We start from the raw sequence: 24961 nt of genomic DNA on the forward strand, positions 1-24961 counted from the left end.
AAAACATTTTCCGACAAAATCTTTAAAAAAAAAACAAAATGAAAGCTACAATGAATGCCCCACCCACCTCCTGTAATGTTACTTATTCAAATAACAAAGTAAAACATTAAAAAATTATTTTGATGGTATTTATACATTTATATTTTCGACATTTTGTTCTTCCTTACCAGTGAGTGTTGTTTAAAACGGCTCGTTTTGAGCCAATTTTTAAAAGAGGGCTATCTCAATACTTCACTCCAGAAAAATATTACGCAGGCCTGAAGATTTGGCTCATAGAAGGAACACAGGTCTAGATATATTTTATCGAAATATCAAGGCTTAGGCTATATTTTTCTGGCCACTGAGCCCTTTAGCAACACTATATCCTTAGCCATCGGATTTTCTAATTATAACGAAAGGTTTTCTATTTTCATGATATTTAGGTGAACATATTATTATTATTAAAAAAAATGCATTTACACTCCTTACCAGTAGGAAGATAATTTTAAAATTGAGTTTCTTTCTAATTTTATTTCGCGTTCATTTTCTGACAAAATGTGTATCGATATAAACGTGTTAAATATTAGGTAGGGTTTAACATGGAGATATTGACGAAAGAAAAACTGTAACAACCAAAAGAAACAATTGAATAAAGGTCTCCAACGTTCCCACAAGAATAGAATAGTCTCATGCCCGCATTGTGTAACCCATCGAACACCCGTTTCACTCGGTTTAACGCCTTTATAGATTCAGAGAATACACCCCACACGTGAAACTCCAACAGCATTTGCCTGATATTTCTCAATTTAAAGTTCGAGGAACCGTTAGTGGTGTGAGTCTTACTTCCGTCAAAACTTGAGCCCAGATCGGAATTTTCCGGAACTGGAATGTTCAGCAAGCTCGCCAGTATATCCCACTCACCTCCCTCGATATCTAACTTAAGTATATCGATGACGGTATCACCATGGCCGAGCATTCTCGTTATATCTGTGAAAGGCAAAGATTTCCACCAAATTGAATCGCCATTTTGATATATCATCCGCCGCGTCTCGTTGGTTTCTATGGGCTCTATCACGTACCTGTCCTTGTAAGAAGCGGTTTTGAAATTAAATTTTTTTTTCTCGCTATCAAATATCCCCCTTCCAAGATCAGTTCCCATCGACTTTGATGGGCGTATCCACGCCTTTTTGATCCTAAACCTGCCGGGTTTCCGTATAACTCCGTAATAATCATCTACGTCGATCATCTTTGAAAGGTGTCCATCTTGCCTCAAATCCGCCGTCAAACGCTTCGAGATCAGTTTAATCTTCTTCGCTACTGGAGGATCATTTTCCTGCCTTATCCCGACGTCGTGAAATACATTGGACGGAAAACGGACGAAACTCTTTAAGCCAATGGTAGGATCAAAGGAATGTATTTGGCAGCCGTGCAATATTAAGGCGTTTTCGAATGTCCAATCTTGCCCTATTCTGAAATGGAAGAAATATTTTTTATAAAATAAAACTAATTTAAATATTCATATATATATCTGTATGTCGTAACGATATCAAATTAAGGGGGTAATTCGGAGTCTCTCCATTTTAAATCATTTACCGGGAGCGATATTTTAAATTGCAAAATCTAAATCGAAAAATGTATTCCGGCGTTTAGAGTAGACCGGGGCTAGATGGAACGGATTTTGTGGCAAAGTTTATAAAACTTAGATTCAATGACCTAAATTCGGATACTGTTTTCTAAACTGTAGTCTAAGGATTTAACAACACTAGTTCCTTGTTTTTATTTAGCCCCGGTTCTCATAAACTTCTAATGTCAAAACTAAGATTAAATTTACAAGTATACAATTTCCAAATTTCTTTCAGGAAATTGAGAGATTCTAAATTATCGATCCCGATGGCATTATTAAAATCAGACTTATTGTTAAAGCATCTAGATACTAAAATGTTGTATCTGTATATAGAAACACTTCCACAAAAAGTATCGGCATCTCTATTAAAAATAATTTTTTTTATAGAGAAATCTGTATACCTATTTTAGATTATATTTTTGATTTTAAATTCAGTTGATTGAATATTACGTGAACCAGGCAAATTTTATTTTTTGCGCAATGAATGATGAATAACATGGTCAATAACTCTAGCGAAGATAAAGATAGAGAAAGAATATAAAAGAATATAAAACGCAGCCATCAGCAGAGAGTTCAAATACTTGCATTTCCTTAACCAAATCTCAAAATCCTAGTTTTGTTAAAAATATAATCTCCCAAAATAGAGCCAATAAATCTTTGATGATAAAATGTTTTGCCATGTCTTCCCCCAAAAAAATGCCCCAAATATTTTCTTGCTACATTGTAAATCGTATGACGGTTAAATAGATAACAATTGAATAATAACATTGCTTCAAAATGTATCGGAGCATAGAGATACATTTTTCGGGGGGGGGGGGATACTATATTGGGTATAGCTAGATATATTCTAGACAATCAAATCTGCTTAAATCAATTGGGTAGACGAGGGCAGGGCCATATGGCAAATGGAGTAAAAGGCTACTAGCAGTTTATAATATTTATTTTTTTTAGATACGAATCTCTCAAATTCAATGTAGGCGCATTGTTACCCGAAAGAATATACTAGACAAGGGGACTTTAATAGGTAGGACTCATCTTGACACGTTTTCCAGCCACCGTCTCCAAGGGCACCCATATAAACCATCCTTTGACAATCGTATTCAAAAGCGCGACTTTTCCTATATCATTTTTATAAAAAAAAAATTAATAATTTAGGGGAAAGAATGAAAGAAAAAAAAATTTATCATTAATTGTGTATAACAACATCTTGACCAAGAAAAGCATTATAGACTTGGTATGCAACAGATCAAATGATTCAAAATTTATGTTTTTCCCTGGATCGAAGAATGCCTATTTTCCACCAGAAATCTTAAGGCAAGCCGCGCTTGCTATTAATAGTAATTCAACAAAAATATGCTGAAAAATGGCAGGGATGGAAAACGTTAGACAAACGGACAAAGACCGGACCTGTTAGGCATCTGATTTATATAATTGGTATCCTTTTTTTAGGTCCGACCGGTTTTAGCGACGTTATTCGCCGTTATAAAAGTTATTATAATTATATACATATTTATGTTAACCTTTGAAGGTAAATGGCCAATTCTTGTTGTATCGCTGTTAATTTTTTATAATTCTTGTAAGATATTTCCTGGCAAATTTTGATGATCATATACATATATAAAAATATTTATTTGTGAAATATATATTTAAGAGATTAGTAGAATAATTATTATAAGAAGTAAAGTAGTAAAATCCAAAAAATAGAATAAAAACAAACTTGAGCCACGCTTTGAATCTCCCCGCAGATCAATCTCATTTCATGGTCATTGATTGGCTATAAAAATATTAAATGTGTCAAAATAAATTGAGTGACATTTTTAGTTTCTTCTACCTTAATATCAAGGGGCAATGTGGAACCGCACGTTCTTATCACGTTTGTCGTTTCGAAATTGACCTCCTATACAAAAAAAATTTGAAAAAATATGTATCAAGATGGAACGCAAAAAAATATAGCGTTTTGTAATCTTATAATAACGCTTAGGACGCTTTATTTTTTTTTAACAATAATTTTTCCATTTTATATTTAACGGGGTATATTATAACCCTAAATATCCTAAAATGAATAAGAATTTTGTGAGCCTTTCAAAAGCGTGCTAGCTCGTTTCTATTGTGTAAGTAAGACTTCAGTAAGAACCCTGACCACTTTACAAAAATAGTTCATTCCTACTGGATAAATGTTCAAAGAAAGTGTAATATTTCGGTTTATGAATAATCATAAAAATGTCTTTTATTAAAAATTCCTAGAAATCCCTGGAAACCTAGGTTATTTTTAACAATATAAGAAAGTAATGCATTTATATACTTGGTAAATTCGTGAATACCTACTACATCTCTCATATATATCCTTTTCCATAATCTTTTAATAATATAATATTTTTTTTACATATAGATGAACATTTTTTAAAAATAGTCCCAATATTATATAAAAAGAATATTAATAATCAGAGACCTGCAGACCTGGTCAACCCAAATCAAACCGACCGGGTCGGGCCGGGTCGGGAAAAATATTTGAAAAAAATCCGGGCCGGGCCGTCCAGATGGTAGTACTTCTTCGGGTCTGTGATAGTAATAATAATGATACTAAAAAAAATTTTTACTATTAAAGAATGATTGAAAAATCGGTTTAATATTTTCCGCTTTTAAAAAAATATTCCGCATTTGGAGGATCTCGCCGTTTGTCTTGACATCCGCGTGACGCGTACTTCGATGATCATTATAATCAAATTTGAATTTGAACTTGAAACGTTTTCGTGAATGTTGATTCAGATTCAGGTAAAACATGCTAAAAATACTCAAAAAGATGGCGAAACATATGATTTGTATTATCCGTTTATGGGTAATCATATGATTATTTTTTTTTTATATAAATATTTCATTTTAAATTTATATTTTAAAAATTATAATTTTGTAATTTTAATATAAAATATAAAAATATTATATTTTTATATTTATATTTAAAATATAGGGAACAAAACCACCAACATTGTTTAATAAAATTGTGAATCAGTGACTAAACTTTGTTTTATATTAAGGTTAAAAAGTTTAATGCTATATTTTTGAAAAAAAGGAGAAAATAATAAATAGAAAATAGAGAAAATAATAAATAGAAAATATAGAAAAAATAAATATAAAATAGGAATAAATAAATATAAAATAAGGAAAGAAATAAATATAAAATTTATTAAATCGAAAGAAGATGGTATATCTATAGGCGATCGCTTTACTCCATCTTTTATTGAATAAAAACATAAATTTTTAAAAACAAGTGTTGGACACACACAACGACCTTATAAAAAATTTGGGTCGTAAACGCGATAACTCTCACAGCTTAAATCATTTTATTACTCCTAAACAAAAATAATATAGATATATATATGATTTTATATATAGTATATAAAGTAATATTGTATTTTTTTTTGTGTGTGTATAAAATTCGAATATAAATAATTAGTAATTATAATTATAGCATTATAATTGATCTAATTTATAAAAAACGAAACATTTAATAAGAATGTTTTAATGTCCAAGGGGTAAAGGGTGATATAGGAGGTGGAAGAGTTTGTTCGTCGCTCAGGTTTGTCAACATCATCATGAAAACGACTCTTGTTCACGGTTGGCCATTCAAACTTTTTAACGTCGTTCAATTTTTCGTTGGCACCCAAGCGTCGTTTCTATCAATGATTCCACAGTAAATGTCGAGAATATACGCTTATTCGAATGTTTAAAAAGAAAAAAATGTATGTTTGAGCCTAGTTCCATATACTATCAAATGAACTTATAACAAATTATATTCGTATCAGAGATATGCAAAAGTAGATCCGGTCCGTATCCGCCCCGAATCCGGGTCCGGCCGGAACGGACCTTGGAAATTTTAATAAAAAAAATTGATTTTATTTATAGAAACTAGACGCCCACGTAACATATATATCTTTCATTTTAGAGCATAAATAATGAAAGTTTATTTCTCTTATTTAAAAAAAATTTGGGTCGGACCAAGCTTGAAAAATTATGCCCGATGCAGATCACTAATTTGAATAGCTTACAAAAACTATTTTATATTCCTATAATAAATTTTGCGAAAAAAATCATTTCAAAAACTTGTTAAAAATATCGGTTTCCCAAAAGTAACTGAAAAGGGTCTTTAACAAATTTAATAAGAAATTTTTATTTAAATTATTTATATAGTAGAAGTTAAAATTCTTCGACCCATATTAATTCTGTAGTTTTTTATAAACAATACTTCTTTAAAATTTATAAAATTTCTTTGTAAAAAGTTTAGTGTATTTTTTTTAAAAAACAGCTAACTCATTAGAGAAGAGAAGAGAAGAGAAGAGAAGAGACATTCAGAAAAATATTACCCAAGCCTGAAGATTAGGCTCATTAGAAGGAACAAAAGGTCTAGACATTATATCGTCGAAATCTTGAGACTTAGGCAACATTTTTCTGGCTTAAAATATTAAGTTGGCCGTTTTTGGAAATCGGCTCAAAACGAGGCTGTTTAGCAACACTAAGTATAAAAGTGCTTTAAAATAAAGGATTATTATTATTGTTCAAAATAATTTTTGAATTTGCTTTAAAGATAAAGCTAGCGTTGTTAAATTACCTAAACTTTGACGATCTCTACTGTGGCGTTAAATTTTTAGCCTAAAAATTTTAATTTAAGCCTCTAGTCTCAACTTGAAGATTGATTCGAATAATTTTGGATAAAAACAATAGCTACGCTCTTTTATAGTTGACTAAAGTTAGGTCGTTTAGCAACACTAGATAAAGCAAAAAGTTATAGAGTTTTACCTATTTAACCCCATTGACCATAGAACCCCGGTCATTCTATTTACTTAAATATTAAAAAAATTTCTTAAGTTTTAGCAAATTAATATATATATTTTTTTGTTGAAAACTTTGAGATCTATAGTAACCGGTTTTGATAATTGAGGATGTTCTCCTGGCGAATAGATGTGCTCTAACCTCAGAAGAATACGCTTCTCGCCCCATTGATAAAGGCTCAATAAATGAAGGTTTGCCGGTAATTCCTTGATTAGGAATGATCTCGGTGTCTTCAACTGTTATAAAATAAATTATTAAAATGATCCATAGAAAAATAAAGGTTTAAAAAAATTAACGAATTTTAAATGGGGAGAAAATACAATATACTAAAAATTTAGAAAATTTTATTATTAATTAATTTTTTTCCTTAAATTAAATTCAAAAAAAAAACTTTAGAATTATTATAGCTATTTCGTTTGTCGTTGTCGGGTGTGAGAAACATTATTTGAGGCGACAAATAAACTGTTTGAGCCAACTTCGTCATCAGTTTATTGCAGCGAACCCTCGTATCAAAGACCAACAAATGTTTTCCCCTAGCGATTAAACCTGTTTATAAACATTCATAGAATAACGCTAAAATACAAATTTTCAGGATGCGAAACTGGCATTATTATTTTTTTTTAAATATGTGCCATGGCTGATAACATTCAAATATTCCCGGGGTAAAAAGGGATACTCTTTAAAATTATGTAATGTGTAGATAAATGTGACAGCAACCTTGACCATCAGAACCGGTCTCGTTGAGCACTTCATCGACACCCAAGCCCGCGTCGCTGACCATTCTTCTGTGCACCATCAATTCGATACTCCCCTCCTTTAGGGAAGTGCCTCCTTGGGACCTATCATTGACTATTCCCAATTGTCTTTTGCGTTTCGTATCCTTCTTCTAGGTGGCAAAAATAATAAGTTATCTTCACTATATTCCTCATATCGAAAAAAAAGTTCTTCCCCTAATAAGGGCTAAAATGGAATATTATATCGCATATTTGTGAATGATAGTTCTTTCTTTCTTTCTTTCTTTCTTCTTCTTTCTTTCTTCTTCTTTCTTTCTTTCTTTCTTTCTTTCTTTCTTTCTTTCTTTCTTTCTTTCTTTCTTTCTTTCTTTCTTTCTTTCTTTCTTTCTTTCTTTCTTTCTTTCTTTCTTTCTTTCTTTCTTTCTTTCTTTCTTTCTTTCTTTCTTTCTTTCTTTCTTTCTTTCTTTCTTTCTTTCCTTCTTCCTTCCTTCCTTCCTTCCTTCCTTCCTTCCTTCCTTCCTTCCTTCCTTCCTTCCTTCCTTCCTTCCTTCCTTCCTTCCTTCCTTCCTTTCTTTCTTTCCTTCGTTCTTTCCTTCCTTCCTTCCTTCCTTCCTTCCTTCCTTCCTTCCTTCCTTCCTTCCTTCCTTCCTTCCTTCCTTCCTTCCTTCCTTCCTTCCTTCCTTCCTTCCTTCCTTCCTTCCTTCCTTCCTTCCTTCCTTCCTTCCTTCCTTCCTTCCTTCCTTCCTTCCTTCCTTCCTTCCTTCCTTCCTTCCTTCCTTCCTTCCTTCCTTCCTTCCTTCCTTCCTTCTTCGAAAATTTTAGATCTATTTAAAATATTATTTTAAAAAAAACTAAAATAAACTTATAAAATGGGGAAAATATTTTTTTTTTAACAATCTAATGAAAACCCCTAATTTACCTTAACAATCATACCATAATTATCTTAAGAAATATACTAGCAAAAGTTTGAAAAGAAAAGTTATCACAAATTTTTTGAACAAAAATGTTTGAAAGATATTGGAAATGTTCATTTATCACAATTATTTTATAATTTGTTTAATTTTGTTCAAATTTAGTTTATTAAAAAAGTTTTTTATTTTTTTAAGCAAATTAATTTTAAATTTAAATTTAATTTTTGTAAAGTTGTTTTTTAAAAATTTCGTTAATGAAGAATACAGGGAAAAGAACAAAAAGCTACACATGGTCTTTCCCTATCTAGAAAAGGCCTTCGATAGAATACCAAGAAAACTTATCTGGTGGGCGCTAAGCTAGACAAAAGGTTCCCCCCAAAAAATATATAAGATTAATACAGGATATATATGGGCCATACAACAATGGTCCGTAGCACAACAGGTACTTTAGCCGGCTTCACAATAGCTGAAGGAGTTCATCAAGGGTCGGCTCTCAGCCCACTTCTCTACATTACATTTACGTTTTTTTTTATTATATTGTAAATTCTTTTAATCTCGTTTTTTTTTTAAACAATCCCCTAATGATACTCATAAAAAAAAGCAAAAAACTTTTTCATCTTTGATAAAAATCTTTGAATTCACGGGATAGTACTGCTTAGGTATGAAGTTATAAGGATCCATCTTCCCCATATTGGCCTGATCAAAATTTAGCAAGTCATAATCGAAAGTGGTAATGTTTTCGATATTGGCTACGGAACGCGGCATCATAAATCTTGCGTTGGAATCCGTGTAAAACTTGTTGAATTTTGTAAACCGACCTAACCTTCTTCAATAAAAACAAAGTTTTGTAGAATAAATATAGTCGTATAATATCAAAAGAAAAAAGGAGGAAGTGAGGAAGGAAGGAAGGAAGGAAGGGAAGCTCATATTATCTTAATTATTTTTTTTTCTTCCTCCTATTCCTGTCTAGTTTTATTCTCGTAAATATATTTTTATTATAGTAGTTAAACAAAAATATTAGATCGAATTCTATCATTACAACCAATGATAAATGTATATAAAATATACAGTGGTGTGATTTATTTTTTATTTTTAACCGATTAATTTTAAGAGCAATTATTTCTCAAATCATTTAGCTGAAGTTTTAAACAAGTTAAAAAAAAAATTGTTAATAATTAACGTAAGATTAGGAATGTTATAATTTAAATGAGAAACTACAATTTTTTGCGCATCCTATTTATGTTCTAACGATGAGCCAAAGTAAAGTTTTAGAAATGAGTTTCCATTTACAATTTACTTATTAGAACTACTGCGTACCCTCCTGTAGACAGAGGACGCGATGTCGGAATCAATTCTCATAACAATATCTTTGGATATCTTATCGTGTATGGGGATGGAGCCCACGGTCCACGCCATATCCAAATAATTAGCATTTTTGTAGAGAGTTATATCTTGATAAAGCCAAGGGGAAAATATTTGTCTGGCTTGGTCAAATAGAGTTCCCTAGAATTTTAATTACAAAAATATCTTATTTTTTTTTTAAATAAAATTATTGCGATTCTTAGTTATATATATATATATATATAGGAAAAAAAAATGCTTATAATCCAGGCAATATAAGCGAAATAATATCTTTTAAAATATTGTCCCGAAATTTAATTGGATAAGGAATTATTTTGCACATGCGCTGGAATACATTTCAGACTAACCAAGATGATTTAAAGTTGTAAAATAGCAAAATAAATTTGATTTTAAAGATTTGATTTTGAAATGTATTTCCTTCTTATATAATTTGGACCATCTTATCGTTTAACTTTTGACTTATACTTTTAACTTACACATCTAAAATTACAAGGAATTGATGAGGTATATATGTGATACTTTAATTATTTTTAATTGAATTCCATTGCTAAATGAAGAAATATTGTTAGCTTCCAAAGCGTTAGATCTGAAGAGATAAGCATCTGAACTTTTGGCAGAGGATTGACCGTACCAATAAAATGATTGATTTAGTCGAACTTCTATGTCGGAAACTTTGTTGGTCAATAATGCCATTTGCTTGGTGTCAGGATCGAAGACTAACTTCAAAAAACTAATTTTCCCCGTTAATTATGAAAAAAAACTTTTTTTATATATAATATATTCGAGTTTTTAAAATTTTTGAATAAAAACTGTGAAAACCTTGTTTTCCATAAATAAATTATCCTTTTTAAACGTATCAGGAATGTCTTTATTTGGGCTATCTGTAATATGATTGGTAGATGAAGGGGTTAGATAATTCGAGATGATTTGATTGGTTATTTCGTTGTCCCGTCTAAATAATTTATAAATTAAAAAAAATTTGAATCAAATATAAATAAATTTTGGAAAGTTGGCGCAGCGCATCACTATAAGGAAACGATACAAAAATAACTTTTTTTGGGGTAGAACAAAATGCGCAAAGTATTTTCACATGTCGAACCGGGAAAACATCATACTATTTGAATGAGCCCACCCAGACCTCTATTAGACACTTTTAATAAACACTGAGGCCTGCAGAGAGGTACCATTTGCAAACAAAAAATTGGTCCGGTTCGGCCCGGCCCGGATTTAATATTTTCATGGTCGGCCCGGCCCGACATGGCCCGGGACCGGGATCGGGCTTGGGGCTGCAGGTCTCTGTTTTAAATATAGCACTTTCTCTTGTATACAATTTAATTTCCTGTCTTATCCCCGCCCCCCCTATCCTCAGTCTCTTGCTATGTAATGTTTTTCTCAGTTGCAGAAATTTTCATTCAAAAAAGAAAAGAAAAGAAAAGAAAAGAAAAGAGAAGGACCAAAAGAAGGAAAAGTATCGATCAAGAAAGGTAAAGTTACAAAGTCTTAAGAAAAGTGATTCCGACCAAAAAAGGAAAAGGTCAGATCAGAAAAGAAAAATTTTTACGCTCAAAAAATGAATATGCCAAATTCCAAAAAGAAAAAAATCGTTATTTATTATATTTTCTTTAGTGTTGTGTATTTTTTTTAAAAACAGGCCTATTAAGATTTCTACCAAGAGAAGAGAAGAGAAGAGAAGAGAAGAGAAGAGAAGAGAAGAGAAGAGAAGAGAAGAGAAGAGACCCTGGAGATTTTGTATATTTTTCTTATTTTCTTCATTTATTTTGTCCCAGTTTTTATTAATTTTATTTAAATAATTTCTTAAGTTTTCCTGTCATATTTTCTTTAATTCTCTCCTTTTTTTTGTCATTTGTTATCATTCTTTTTTTTTTCTCATCTTTTAAATTTATTTTCTTCTTATCCTTTTATTTTTTTATTCTCACTTTTTTTTTTTTGCAATCAATTTTTTTTTTTTTTTTTGAATTTGTAAATAAATTTTAAAGTGATAAAAGAAAGATTATCGGTAAAATAAAAAAAAAAATTATTTAAAAAAAAAAACAAAAAAAACAAAAACAAAAACGGCGCGATAAAAATTTGGCTTTTCGTGAGTGAGAGCGGATAGTTGGCGTGTGCGGGTATAGAAATATAATATGATTCGTCAATGGGCTCGATTTTTTTTATTAGTGCAGGCGTGAAGGCGGATAGCGGATAGCGAATAGAAATCCCCCCCCCCCTTGTGGAACCAACTTAGAGAAAATTGAGAAAAGGATGACAAAAGGTAAAATATTTTATTAATGAATGACATGAAACGAAACAAAAAAAAATCGATTTTTTTAAATAGGAATTTTTTTCCTTTTCTTGCTAAAGTTTTTTTTTTTTTTTTTGGTCCGTATTAGAAAAATTTCTTTCTTTTTTTTTTGATCTGTACATTTGACACGATAGAGAGGCACGGATTAAAATATATAAAAAATTACTTAAACTCAAATGTTGACATATAATATACTCAACCTCTAAACTGATAATTCTAGACATTTTAAAATTTTGAAAGCGGAAGCGGAAGCGGGGTATATAAATCAGATGATGACGCGCCATCTTGGTTTTTCCAATACAGGACTGGATTTTATAGGTATAATATAAATTGGCGCCTGTCACCGACTAATTTGTATTGTTTCTTACCCATTTATAAAATTGTTTAAAAACTAATCATATGCCCCGAATATATGATTTACTGGAAGAAAGGGTGAACGATGTGTGAACTGACAGGAGTCATAATTTTTGAAAGAACTGAATATCTAACTGTACCTAGGGCCGGAACTTGGGCTAAAAATGTTAAAGAGATGTTGCACTGTGGGATCATTCTATTCTCACCCGAATACCGTTCTGGTACGCGGATAACGGAAGACGGCACCGTCGAAATCTGCTCTCATATTATTTTCCCGCCAAAATTTAAAAAAAAGATTTAAAAATAAAATTATATTATATATTTACTATTTTTTATAAATATTTTATATAATACCATATATTCGTCAAAGTTTAGCTTTACACAAAAATGTTTTTTTTTAGAGAAGGGTTTTAATAAAAATATAATTATAAAAGAATGAAAATATAGAAGTAGATAATGACAGCAATTACTAAACTAGACCAATGATTCTTTAAATTAAAAATATTAAAAAGCATATACATTTATATTAATTTCCGCCAATTGACATTTAAACAAAATGTTATCGATGATGTCTAACTAAATGGCATTGACTGACTTCAGTATTATCAACTTATGATTCAAACAATGACAACAATTACTAAACTAGACTAATGATTCTTTAAATTAAAAATATTAAAAAGAGTATACATATACTATATTAATGTAGGCCATTGGCATTTAAACAAAAAATATATTTACGATCATGTCTATACTATAGTCAATGACATTGATTGACTTAAGCGTAATCAACTTATGATGTAGATAATGACAGCAATTATTAAACTAGACTATTGATTCTTTAAATTAAAAATATTAAAAAGCATGTACATATACCATATTAATGTCCGCCATTGGCATTTAAACAAAAATGTTTTTTTTCGATGATATCTATACTATAGACAATGGCATTGATTGACTTCAGCGTAATCAACTTATGATGTAGATAATGACAGCAATTACTAAATTAGGCCAATGATTCTTTAAATTAAAAATATTAAAAAGCTTGTACATATACTATATAAATGTCCATCATTGGGCATTTAAAACCAAATGTTTTTCGATGACGTCTAACTGTCAATGACAATGAATGACTTGAGAGTATTAGTTGCCAGAGAGTTAAACAATTCTCTTCAAGAAGTGATCAAAGATTATTGACCGAATATTTTTTGACAAACAGAACTTTTGATCAAATTTTATTGAAAATATTTTTGAAAATAAAATAAATAAGATTAGATACCTGAAAATCGATAGGCGACTCAAGAACGTCACGAACTTGTATATGTATACTTCTGATAGGTAAGTTCACGTAGAATTCAACATCCCATGCCAATGGATTGAATAGCAATACATCATACTTGTATATTTTTTATAAAAAAAGTAAATTTTATTTAATTGCTAAGGAAAATTTAAATATATAAAGACGCGATTATCGATTATTTTGATTGGTTAAAAAAAATTTTTTTAAAATGTTTTTATATATTTATGTCCATTTTTGTTTAATAGCTAATCGACGATCATTTTTTAATTTTATAATATTAAACTCTGGTAGCAAACGGACTTCTTGTAATCTTGCGTCAATTTTCCGTTGAACCCTTAGCAGGGCGGGCGCATAGATTTTTCCGCGGCGATGCAAAAAAATAGTTAATACTTATCGTATAATTATTACGAGTTTCTTAAGCTCTTATTATTATTTATAATCGCTGTTGTTAAAAACTCGATTTGAACCGAATTTTAAAAACCGTTAACTCATTATTTTAGCCGGAAAAAATATTTTCCAAGTCCTCAAGATTTCACCCGATGTCCAAACCTTTGTGCCCATCTAATAAACAAAAATCTTCGGGCTAGCGGAATATTCTCTCTAGACAAAATATTGATTTTGGTTATTTTTTAAAAAAATCATCTCAAATCAAAGCCGTTTTAAATAACACAATTTAGTTTTAAAATAAATCAGGTTGCACCATGCAGCAGCCCTTGGTCAGCTGAAACCCTGGCTCTCCTACATTTTGAGATATCGCTGATTAATGACAAGTTTTTTTAGGCCTGATTTCAAATATAAACTAATATTTTTCGAGTTAAAAATCGTTTTAATGTTTTATATTTATTGTTAAAATTGTGTATTTTTACATTTATATATTATATAACTTTATATAATATAGATTAGTAGTAGATTATATATTTAAATTATATATATATATATATATATATATATTTATCACAATATTATATGAATGATATGCGTGTAAAACATCAAGAGATGGACAATTAACTATGGATTAGAGATATAACAGTGATCATATGAAAACCAACTCCCTTAATTTTTTTAAGGATTGATTTTATTATTTGTCAGCATAGTTGTACAAGTTTAAAATTTATTTTGTTATATTATATATGATTTGAATTGATAAATTAAAAAATATATATTGGAAATTGTAGTTGTTTTATTCATTGATAAGAATAAATTTCTATGATTTTATTTGCTGTTCACACCTAATTTTTTTTTTTATAAGGATTAAAAAAAAAATGTAGTTTTTTTAATTTTGGTTTATAATTTGTTTTACTATTAGATATAATAATTTTTTTTTGAACAAAAAACATGTCGAGGGTATAATTAAATTTGTATATGAATTTATTTTGTATAGAGATATAACACATCATTTAATATGTGTGTTTTTGATAACTTCTAGAAGACACTTTTAAAAATTTTTTCCACATGGTTAGCGAAGGTTTTAAATAATCAGAAAACAAATCAAAAATCAAAAGTATGTGAGGAATAGTGTTGCTAACCGGCTCTAACTCGATATTTTATCCAGGAAAAAAATGTTCACACAAGCCCTGATGATTTTTCTCGTGATGGCACAGAGGGTTTGGACATCTATTACGCCGAAATCACTAGACTAAGCGCTATATTATTCATGCTAAAATTTGATGTACCAATGATAAAGAAAGAAAGAAAGAAAGAAAGAAAGAAAGAAAGAAAGAAAGAAAGAAAGAAAGAAAGAAAGAAAGAAAGAAAGAAAGAAAGAAAGAAAGAAAGAAAGAAAGAAAGAAAGAAAGAAAGAAAGAAAGAAAGAAAGAAAGAAAGAAAGAAAGAAAGAAAAAAAGAAAGAAAGAAAGATATTTAAAAAAAATTAATTACTAATAACTATTATGAATACCAACGGGGAGGGTTTAAATTTTTTTTATTAATTAATTATTATTATATCGTTTAAAAACGCGACAACTTATTTAATTTAAAAAAAAAATGATGTGATAATAAAAATTTTCTGACCTCGGTATTAGTTTGAGTGAAGCGGCATACGCTAATATTGAGAAGAGGGCAAAAGTGAATGACTTGCTTCGGTTTAATCACTAATAATCTCCTAAATGCTTCTTCAATAACCGACTATACAAATAAAAATACACTCGATGAAAAATCCAGGTATAATAAGCAGGATTAGAAACCTGGCATGCCAATTGTCCTTGGCGGAGTCTCTTAATATAATCGTACGTGACTGCTTGTTTGGCAGTTCCGGTGATGGCGTCGTGGTGCTGGGCTAAAGCTTGAGACCTTTCGAAATTGGTCACATCTTCCTGGTAGATATTCAAGCTTGATAATGCTTGAACCTGCTTGCAAATCTAAATTAGAAATAAGTTCATTTTTTAAGCGCCTAGATATATATATTTAACAATGTAATGCTAAGGGATTTTCAAATTAAACCGAACCAGACTTTGGAACCCTGGAAACCGGGTCGAATTTAAAAACCGTAACCGAACCCGGGTTACCTTTTTCGTGCAAGTTTTAAACTTTGGTATATATACTAAATTACCTGCAAAAATCGACTGGTATCCCTGATCATTCCCTTAAACGTAGGCCTACTAGCGTAATAACCAGTCCACACGTTTATTTTATAATTCACGAGCGGGAAGAAGTCCGTACTTTCTCGAACCGCGGGCCAATATTTCCCATATTTCCCGCCAAATAAGACCTCGTCTATATAATCTTGGGAATATTTGTTATGTTCCCATTCGTCATTATTGTCCGTATAAGATTTGAGGTTTGTTGGTTTTGAAGGTTGATCTCGCTGGTCGCCTATGCCGATTTTCGCGTTGCGCAGGGCGTACATATAACAACCGGGGGTGGAATACATGACGTTGAATCTGATGTCCGAATCGTTTAAACTCCTCTGATTATTTCCGGAAATGAAAAAAAAAAGTATATATAAATTCACAATATTCTCGATAATACTCTTCTTCTTTTTTTTTTTTGAAGTGACATTTCGCACGCTAATTGTGATTTTTTTTTTAAACTTAATTTTAAAATTATTTCCAACTTGCATAAACCCCGCGTTCATGGTTACCGCCAGCCTTTGAAGTATATGATACAAAATGAATGTTAAAATTATTATCATACTTCTCCGCGTCTCGCTAACTGTGAACGGCAGTGTCGGTGTCACTGAGATTTAATTTAAAAGAAATAAAACATTATGACTGCCCTTATTAGTTTTACCTTCTAAACAGAGAGATATGATCAGCTGTATATATATATGCGTATATGCAACTTCCTCTAAACAAAATGGAAAGAAACCAATAGAATGTCCTTAAGTTCAAAAATTTTAGTAAGACCAGTCTAAATAGAAAAAATAACTTTTAAAAATAAAACAAACCAGGACACAATCTATGAGTTTTAAAAGAGTCATTATCTGACTATTAAATATACACGGCCCAAAGGGTAAATCTATATATACTTGTAGATTGACATATTTGATAAGCTTGTCGAGATTGGTGTACCAATTTTGTGCCGCTTGGTAAGTGAAGTCGTTCCCCATCGTTACTATAACATGGTTGGTATCGTAACACTTGGCCTGGGATAGCATCATATCCAAAAAAGCTTTCAATTTTTGTGGAACATTGTAACCCGTCATATGGATGTCATCCTGTCATGATCAAATATATAAATCCTGATTTATCATATGATTTTTTGTTTTTATCGTGAGAGGGAAGGGAGGCAAATATCTTGATTTTAAAATGATAATAAAATTATTTTTAAAAATAATAAATAAGTCAAAACTTGTATTGGATCGTCTTGGCATAAAATATCGAAACAAAAGCCCATTGGGGGTTGATAGATATTGGGTAAAATGGACACAAAGATGTTACTATCCTTTGAATGACGCGTGTCAATCGAACGAGTTAGAAAATGATGATGATGATCATCATCATATATTTTCGAGACTTAAAATTTATAACATTTAAAAAAATAAAGTGATAGTAATAGTAATATACTATATTATAATGACACTAACTGATAGCCCATCAAGAATGACGGGAAATCAGAATTTTCTCATTTTTTCGATGATGGATGAATAATAAATTTCACCTTTATTTGATAATATGAATCAGGAAAAATTTACAATCTGGAAGAGGGCTCCACAAAAATTCCAGTTGCCTTTGAATCAATTTGACGTATTTGACGTCATCGGAGACGCGTCCAAAAAAGGTAGCGCTGAAACCAAATTTAGCTAATAAATCAGCATAAGCAGCCGATTGGCCAAATACATCTACTTGCCACCCTATTTCCGGTATTGCGCATTCTAAATTTACGTCATCATAATTAATTAATTGTAATATAATTAGCATTTTGTTATAACAAAAATCAGATTCGTAATAGATTAGATTTATGGATAAAAATTTATTCATTTTACGCCCCCTATCAGGTGAAAAGTTTTCAGAGTTTTATTTAGTCATCTACAAATATTTATTAAAAAAATTTCATAAGGGTAATTTCTAAAATCTACCGAGATCAGCTGATCTGTTTTCAACAATATACTTCAAAATAATTTTAAAGAAATGGTCAGTCTAGGTAAATATATTAATATTCATTGAATAGAAGCATATGATTTAAATTCGAACAAATTCATCTTTTTAAAAAAAATATATATATCTACCTCCGAAAGTATCTCGATACATTTTCAATCCTAACGTCATTTGATTAATGATATCATTATAGTGCGTGCACGCTTCATCATTCATGACCCATCCTCCTAACAATATTTCTAATTGACCTATCAACATAATAAGAAATTAAATAATTATCTTAATTATATTATATCTATTCCTTATTAAAGTATGTTCCAGTATCTTTTTTTCAAAATATTCAAAAAGTTTTCAAAACTTTCAGAAATTTTTAAAATTTTTAAAGATTTATATTTTGGACATGTTTTTATTTTTAATATGTTAAAAAAAGGCATATTTCTTCTTTTTCGACAAAGTTTCAAAAGTTCGCGAATCCAGTTTTTTTTTTGGATATATTTGGACTCAGCCTTAAATAAAAATAGGGAAGAAGTTCTTAGTAAAAATTAAGGAACTTATGACATTTATACTGATAAAATATTAAACCGGACTTTCAAAAATGCTTATAGTATAGAAAATAATTCATTCGTATTCTTAGGAATAGAAAAACCATTATTTGATTCGATTCGTACAGTGTTTTTAAAAGGTATCCAGTGGTAACAGAGCAGTCTATCATATAATTGACCATTTATTTAATTTAAATTTGTTCCAATTTGATCTGTCATAATTACTGCATTTCTTGATAAAGTAAGTTGAATGGAGAATAATCTCGCTACAGTCATGATTACCATAAATAGAGCCAATTCATGTAAGCCTGAAGATTTTGCTCATAGTTGGTAGAAGGTTTTGGACTCCTGTAACCAATTTTTTTCTAGTATACATTCATTTTTTCCTGTGCCATCAAATGTTGGCTAGCTGAGTGTCATGAGAGGATTTGTCAGGAATAAATTTAAAAATAAGTTAGTATTTTAAAAATAAAATGAATATTAAATTTTATCAAATATTGTCCAAGTCTACTCTTGCTTGATATCCTTCTTACGGTTGCTGACATTCTTGGCCTGCTGTTCCTCATCAAATCATTCTTCCTTCTAAAAAACTCATTTAACATTCCACATATCTTTTAGTTCCGCAACTCCTTTTTAAAATTTTTCTTACCTTATTTTGGCATTTAAAGAAAGGGAATAATAGATCTAACCAAAAGGTATCTTGAACCTAAAATTCATTGAAACTGATTGATTCCGCCTACCCAAAAATGGTGGTTTAGGATTAAATCACGCATCGATACTCTCACTGCCTTCATTTTGAGCAGTCCACTCATTATCAATATCACTCCTCAAAATAACTTTTCCTTAGAAGATGTCATTTTTTATGTAATACCTGTGTCGCTTTGAAGACGTCCCATCGCCTGAGTCCTACAGGCAGAAGGATAGAGATTGACAAGTTTTAGTATGCGGCGTTAAATTTCTATAATCTAGCATACCACTAGACAATTCTTTAATAAATGAATCCGGACACTCATTTTTAGAGGTTAGCCTTTCCACAAATCTTCAGCTACAACTCACCAACAATAAGCTAGCCCACGGCGCTTAATAAACCTATTTTAACTGCGCGATAACCCTTTTTATCATCAGCTCTGGCAGCACTCTCCTCATAGATAGCAAGAGAGAGTTTACACTGCGGATTAAGTTAAGGCCGAATCCACAGAACAAGTAATTTATAATCCATCAATCCTCAAAATCTGTTAAAATCCTCGATACTTGAACTATTATTATTTTCAGCTCCGCTGGTAAGTAGCCTTGATAGAATCATCATAATCCCTTGGAGAATAGGTTAATTTCTTGTTTGAGATCATTCCTGCACCGATCCATTGGTAGCATTCAGCGTACTTTACTCAAGCAAAAAAAAAAAGAAAAGCTTTAAAAATTACCTGATGGTTGATATTTTTGTTTTAATAAATAATTAAAAATAATATAGAATTTGTGGAAATAAATTTTTTTTTCAAAAAAAAATAATAAAAATTTAACAAAAGATGTTGAAATAAATATATATGTTAGCGTCAATGTGTTATTTTCGGCAATGTACACTTTGCCTGGTTATTCACCCTGCCTACCACCGTAACACATTGACCTAAAAAAATCAGGCAATGTGTACATTGCCGAAAATAACACATTGACGCTAACATATATATAACTTATAAAATAATTTTTAAATATTTGCGAATAATTTGGCATAAATAAATGAACATATTTTTGAATTACACGGATTGTGCTGTTATTCGGCTCTATTTAAGCGGGATTTTAGAATAATCCTACGCATGATCATAGATGACACAGAGGTATTGGACATCTACTATAACATTTTTTTTTCCGGCTATAATAACGAAGTCTGCCGTTTTAAAAAAAAATGATTCCTATCCAATCGAGCCGACACGCGAATAATTTTGTTATTTATATTCGTTAACGGATCGAATCGAATCACAATTTGTTTTTTTTATTAGGCATAATATAAATTATGTCATGTCATATTACCAATCTTAAAATTATAACATTCCATCTGAAAATAAAATTTTGGGCATGATATAAAATTAGGTAAATTATGGCATGTCATTATATTTATAATAAAATAATAATTATACATATATAAAACCAATCTTAAAATTATAACATTCCATCTGAAAATAAAATTTTGGGCATGATATAAAATTAGGTAAATTATGGCATTATATTTATAATAAAATAATAATTATACATATATAAAACCAATCTTAAAATTATAACATTCCATCTGAAAATAAAATTTTGGGCATGATATAAATTATGTCATGTCATTATATTTAATTATTAAATAGTAATAATAATAATATATTTTTTTTTTCACCAATCTTAAAATTATAACATTCCATCTGAAAATAAAATATGATTTATTCAAAATTCAATTTTTGTTAGTTTCTTTTATATTACAATAAAGGTTATTAATTCGAAAAAAAATTTTTTTTTTATATTTATTTTATTTATACTTTATACCAATATTTTATTATAGTATTATAGTATTACATTATTAATTAATTAATATATTGAACAAAGATATTACTCCTTTGTGCCAAATATTAAAAATAAAATTTTATGAAAATTATATTGCACGATGGAAATGAAAAATCCATGTTAACCTTATTAAAATATTTTGGCACAACAATCAAATGAAGATTTGTTGTTTTTTTTTAAAAAAAAACTAATTTGATATTTTATAAAACCATCATAAAAAAAAATCGAATAATATTAAATGCGCCATCTATTGAACGGATAATTATATAAACGTTAAAATTTTAGTTGGTAGGAAGCTAAAATAAACATCAAACCAAGGAATGTAAAAATGTTACCATTATCAATTAATCGTTGCATTCGACGCTTCTGATTCGGGTGCGCGACTATCCAGCGATAAATGAAGGCTCCTTCGGCGTACGAAAATTTCCGGTCCGGATTTTCCTCCAGATTTTGCAGAACGGAATCTATGATGGTCTCGACACCTCCAGCCAAAGTGATATTTTTGTTACCTCGGAAATTTCAAAAAAAGAATAAAATTTCATACTGATTTTTTTTAATTCGGTGTGGGTGAAATTTTCTTAGATCTTCGTTTAAAAACTGTGCATCTAGAAATAATATTTAGTGTAAGGGCTATCCAAGATTCGCTACAAGACTAAGTAAAGATTTAAGATTTTTTAAAAAAATATAAGCATATGACCGGTCATCCAGCCGTATATGCTTATAGCAACGTTAATTAAACCGTGGGTGGGGGAAAGGGAGATAATTAATGCGCCATTTTTGTTAGTCCAAGATTTAAAATTCTTCGAAGGAAAACGATACCTAGAATATCACTTTGTAAGTAATCGTAAAAATTATTTAAAGTTCAATTTTTTTTACTTCCCACATAATATTCGTCCACGTTTTTAAGCCAGCCGGGATCGTTGTGAGTGTGGGGTATAATATGTACATTTATCATGCCGGGTTTACCTTTATCGCATTTCTAAGAATTTTTTAAAAAATAAATGATATAAATCTTTGTTATGTCGAACTAGTTTTGAGTCTATCTTCTAGAAAACGGCTCTAACTCAATATATTATCCAGAAAAAATGTTTACGCTGGTCCTGAAGATTTTGCACCTAAAAGGAACAAAGGTTTAGATAATATATTATCGAAGGCTTAGAAGCAATATATTTATTTTTGGCTAAAATATAGAATCATCCGATAGCTCAAAACTGTCGTATTTTGATGTATATTGATATTTTTTATTGTGTAATGCCAATCAACCGACGTAAACAAGGTTGATTGGATAATAATTAAATTTAGATAACACGTGATCGGATTGCATTTTTTTAAAAAATGGAATTCAAGAGAAATCATTATTAAATATTCTAATGATTTTTTAAATCAATTTTTTGTTTTGAATTAAAAAAAGAATTTTTATTTCGATAAAATTTATATAACACTAGAGACTAATAAAATTTTTGGTTCGTTATCTTATCGTCTCTATAAAGGATTTTGTGAACATCATCTGTGCAGAATAAGAATAACTGGCAGATTTGATAAGTAAGGGTTTTTAAAAGAACGAGCTGTTTAACAACACAATCAACATAATAAAGATAATTTAAAACTTATTGTTCCTATTATAAATATTATTAGAATATGTCGTATTGATGGTATACGGAATCCATTGGGTCTCGTAATCTTTTCAATTTTATAACCAGTTATTTGAAGGCTATTTGAAAATTTTGAAAAGTGCGATTTGACCGAAAATGTATTATCAGTATGTGTAGAGTATAACTACAACAACAAATTTCTGACAATTATCTGCACGCAACCTTCATACATATTTTTCAAATTATAATAAGACATCTATGTTAACTCCCTGAAATGTGCTTATTTTTTCAAATTCAAATCATTTTTTGAGCTCGTTTTTTTTTTAAAGATTTAAAAATTCTGATTTTAACCCGAAATTTACGCCGTCATGTTTTTGAATACCCTACCCTATAAATTTCAGGCAATCTTTCCGTAAACCTTTAAAACTTAACATAAATTATATTTAAATTTTCCATATATATTTTTTTAATATAAATAAATAAATGACTCAAAGGTTACCAGAAAAATTAATTGTCTACAATTCATGAGATGGGTATTTCCTAAAACAAACATGATAGAATATAATTCCGGTAAAATCAGATTTTTAAATTATTTTTTTAAATGCTAAAAATTACACATTCCCGGGAAAAAAAGATATACAATGACGCCAACATCTATAATAAAAAATGAATAAAAAAATTAAGTGCATTTTCTCGAAAATTCTTGGAAAAATTGACTGAAACTCAGTGCAGGATAACATGCTGGAATATATTTCCGGAAAAATAAATATAAATTTTTTTTTGTGTCTAATATTCCAATTAAAGAAAGACAGATATATATTTAATAAATATATAAAATAAATATTATTTTAACTCTAGGATGGGGCTTGTTAAAATAAATATTTAAAATATCATACATATTTTTTATAAATATATTTTAAAAAAAAAATTAATTTGGTAATAATGTTTATTTTCCGTTGAATGTGTAATTTTTGCAATTTTAAATCATTTTTTTTTTAAAAAAAATTTAGAAATTCTGATTTTATCGGAAATATATTCTATCATGTTTGGATGAACTATCTTATGAATTGTAAACTTTGAGTCATTTATTTATTTATATATATTAGAAAAAAAATATATGAGAAATTTTATATAATAAATTATATTAAGAGCTTAAAAGTTCTTGGAAAGATTGTTTGAAATTTATAGGATAGGTATTCCAAAACATGACGGCATACATATCGGGTTAAGATCAGAATTTTTAAATTTTTTTAAAAACGCGCTGAAAAAATGATTTAAATTGGAAAAAAACAACACATTTTTGGAATAAAAAAACGCATTGACGCTAACATAGATACTTGGAACCCAATTGGTTCTGAAAAAAAAATTTACGTATATAAACTGGTGTGGAAAAGAGGGTAAGTGATGTTAGTTAAATGGCCTCAATTCAATATTATAGCTAGATAAATATTTGTCTACGCCTAGATATTTTCGCTGATAGATGTCCAAAAAACCTTTGTGCCCATCGGATGAACTTAATCTTTCTTAGATACAACATCGAATTTCTAATTTAAAAAAAAATTTAGCTCAAATCTCAGCTGTTTAACACAAACAAGCAGAATGATAATAACCAAACCAAACAAAACAAAACAAAACAAAGAAAGAAAGAAAGAAAGAAAGAAAGAAAGAAAGAAAGAAAGAAAGATAATTTTTTACTTTTACCTCTTCGTAAGAACATTTAGAATTGGAATAAACGATTCCGATAAATAGATAAATACATGTTAAAATATGTAAATAAATTTTCATAATCAAAAAATGAAAAATATTTTTTTAGTATTTTTTATGGTTTTTTTTAAAAAAATAAAGAAAAAGAATAAAAGTTTCAAAATACAAAGAATAAAAGATCGGTTTGACATTCATAAAATTTAGATAATAACACAAATTTAAATACAAATAATATATTTATATTTAAATAGAATCAATCTTTATGATTTTATATATATTTATAAAAAGTTATATATGTTAAAAAAAATATTATAATTAACCTTATTAAAATTATATTGAATTAGAGCTTACTACTTGAGTGTCGTTAAAAGACATTTTTAAAAAAGGGCTAAACTCAATATTATCACCTAGAAAAAATATTGCGCACGCCTGAAGATTTTTCTAACAGTAGAAAAACAAAGGTCTAGACATATTTTACCAAATTTTCTGGCAAAAATATTGAGGTTAACGGTTTTTAAAAAATTGACTCAAAATGCGCCGTTTATCAATACTACTTACTACAAAGTGGGCGGAAAACCGGGCTAGAAATATATTCCGGGCCTGTTAGCCCCTGTGCAAGAGGGAGGGTCTATCTTGCCCCATCCGCCCTCCTCATAGCAAAATTTT

General features: G+C 29.6%; 2 protein-coding genes across 2 annotated transcripts; both read right to left on the reverse strand.

Moving 5' to 3' along the window:
- Positions 1-546: 546 nt before the first annotated feature.
- On the reverse strand, positions 547-4071 carry LOC135928430 (uncharacterized). Its single transcript, XM_065464889.1, has 7 exons — positions 4053-4071; positions 3906-3959; positions 3435-3500; positions 3321-3377; positions 3124-3191; positions 2593-2721; positions 547-1448 (listed from the first exon to the last, which is right to left on the reverse strand). Exons 2-7 carry the CDS (start codon positions 3954-3956, stop codon positions 563-565), a joined length of 1257 nt encoding a protein of 418 aa, XP_065320961.1. The 5' UTR covers positions 3957-3959; positions 4053-4071; the 3' UTR covers positions 547-562.
- Positions 4072-5076: 1005 nt separating this feature from the next.
- LOC135928862 (lysosomal alpha-mannosidase-like) lies at positions 5077-24383 on the reverse strand. The gene is made up of 20 exons (XM_065465326.1): positions 24293-24383; positions 21876-21978; positions 21335-21508; positions 18054-18170; positions 17520-17699; positions 17177-17340; positions 16854-17042; positions 15936-16292; positions 15571-15744; positions 15398-15511; positions 13367-13483; positions 12158-12345; positions 10254-10386; positions 9954-10163; positions 9370-9575; positions 8682-8898; positions 7145-7313; positions 6819-6973; positions 6502-6663; positions 5077-5311 (listed from the first exon to the last, which is right to left on the reverse strand). Exons 1-20 carry the CDS (start codon positions 24374-24376, stop codon positions 5234-5236), a joined length of 3291 nt encoding a protein of 1096 aa, XP_065321398.1. The 5' UTR covers positions 24377-24383; the 3' UTR covers positions 5077-5233.
- Between the last annotated feature and the right edge of the window lie 578 nt (positions 24384-24961).

The sequence above is a fragment of the Gordionus sp. m RMFG-2023 genome, chromosome 4, assembly GCF_954871325.1.
Source record: "Gordionus sp. m RMFG-2023 chromosome 4, tfGorSpeb1-WG-v2, whole genome shotgun sequence".
Lineage (NCBI taxonomy): Eukaryota > Metazoa > Nematomorpha > Gordioida > Chordodea > Parachordodidae > Gordionus > Gordionus sp. m RMFG-2023.

What these genes read in the sequence shown, in the direction of transcription:
- LOC135928862 (XM_065465326.1), bottom strand. Translation starts at nt 24,376, where the DNA reads ATGAAAATTTATTTACATATTTTAACATGTATTTATCTATTTATCGGA. An exon ending in AAGGACAATTGGCATGCCAG is followed by an intron (nt 15,512 to 15,570) that starts GTTTCTAATCCT and finishes TTATTTGTATAG; the next exon opens with TCGGTTATTGAAGAAGCATT. An exon ending in TTCAATTAAAAATAATTAAA is followed by an intron (nt 9,576 to 9,953) that starts GTATCACATATA and finishes TTAAAATTCTAG; the next exon opens with GGAACTCTATTTGACCAAGC.
- LOC135928430 (XM_065464889.1), bottom strand. Translation starts at nt 3,956, where the DNA reads ATGGAAAAGGATATATATGAGAGATGTAGTAGGTATTCACGAATTTAC. An exon ending in GGTATTCACGAATTTACCAA is followed by an intron (nt 3,501 to 3,905) that starts GTATATAAATGC and finishes TTTTTTGTATAG; the next exon opens with GAGGTCAATTTCGAAACGAC. An exon ending in TTGGCCATTTACCTTCAAAG is followed by an intron (nt 2,722 to 3,123) that starts GTTAACATAAAT and finishes AAAATGATATAG; the next exon opens with GAAAAGTCGCGCTTTTGAAT.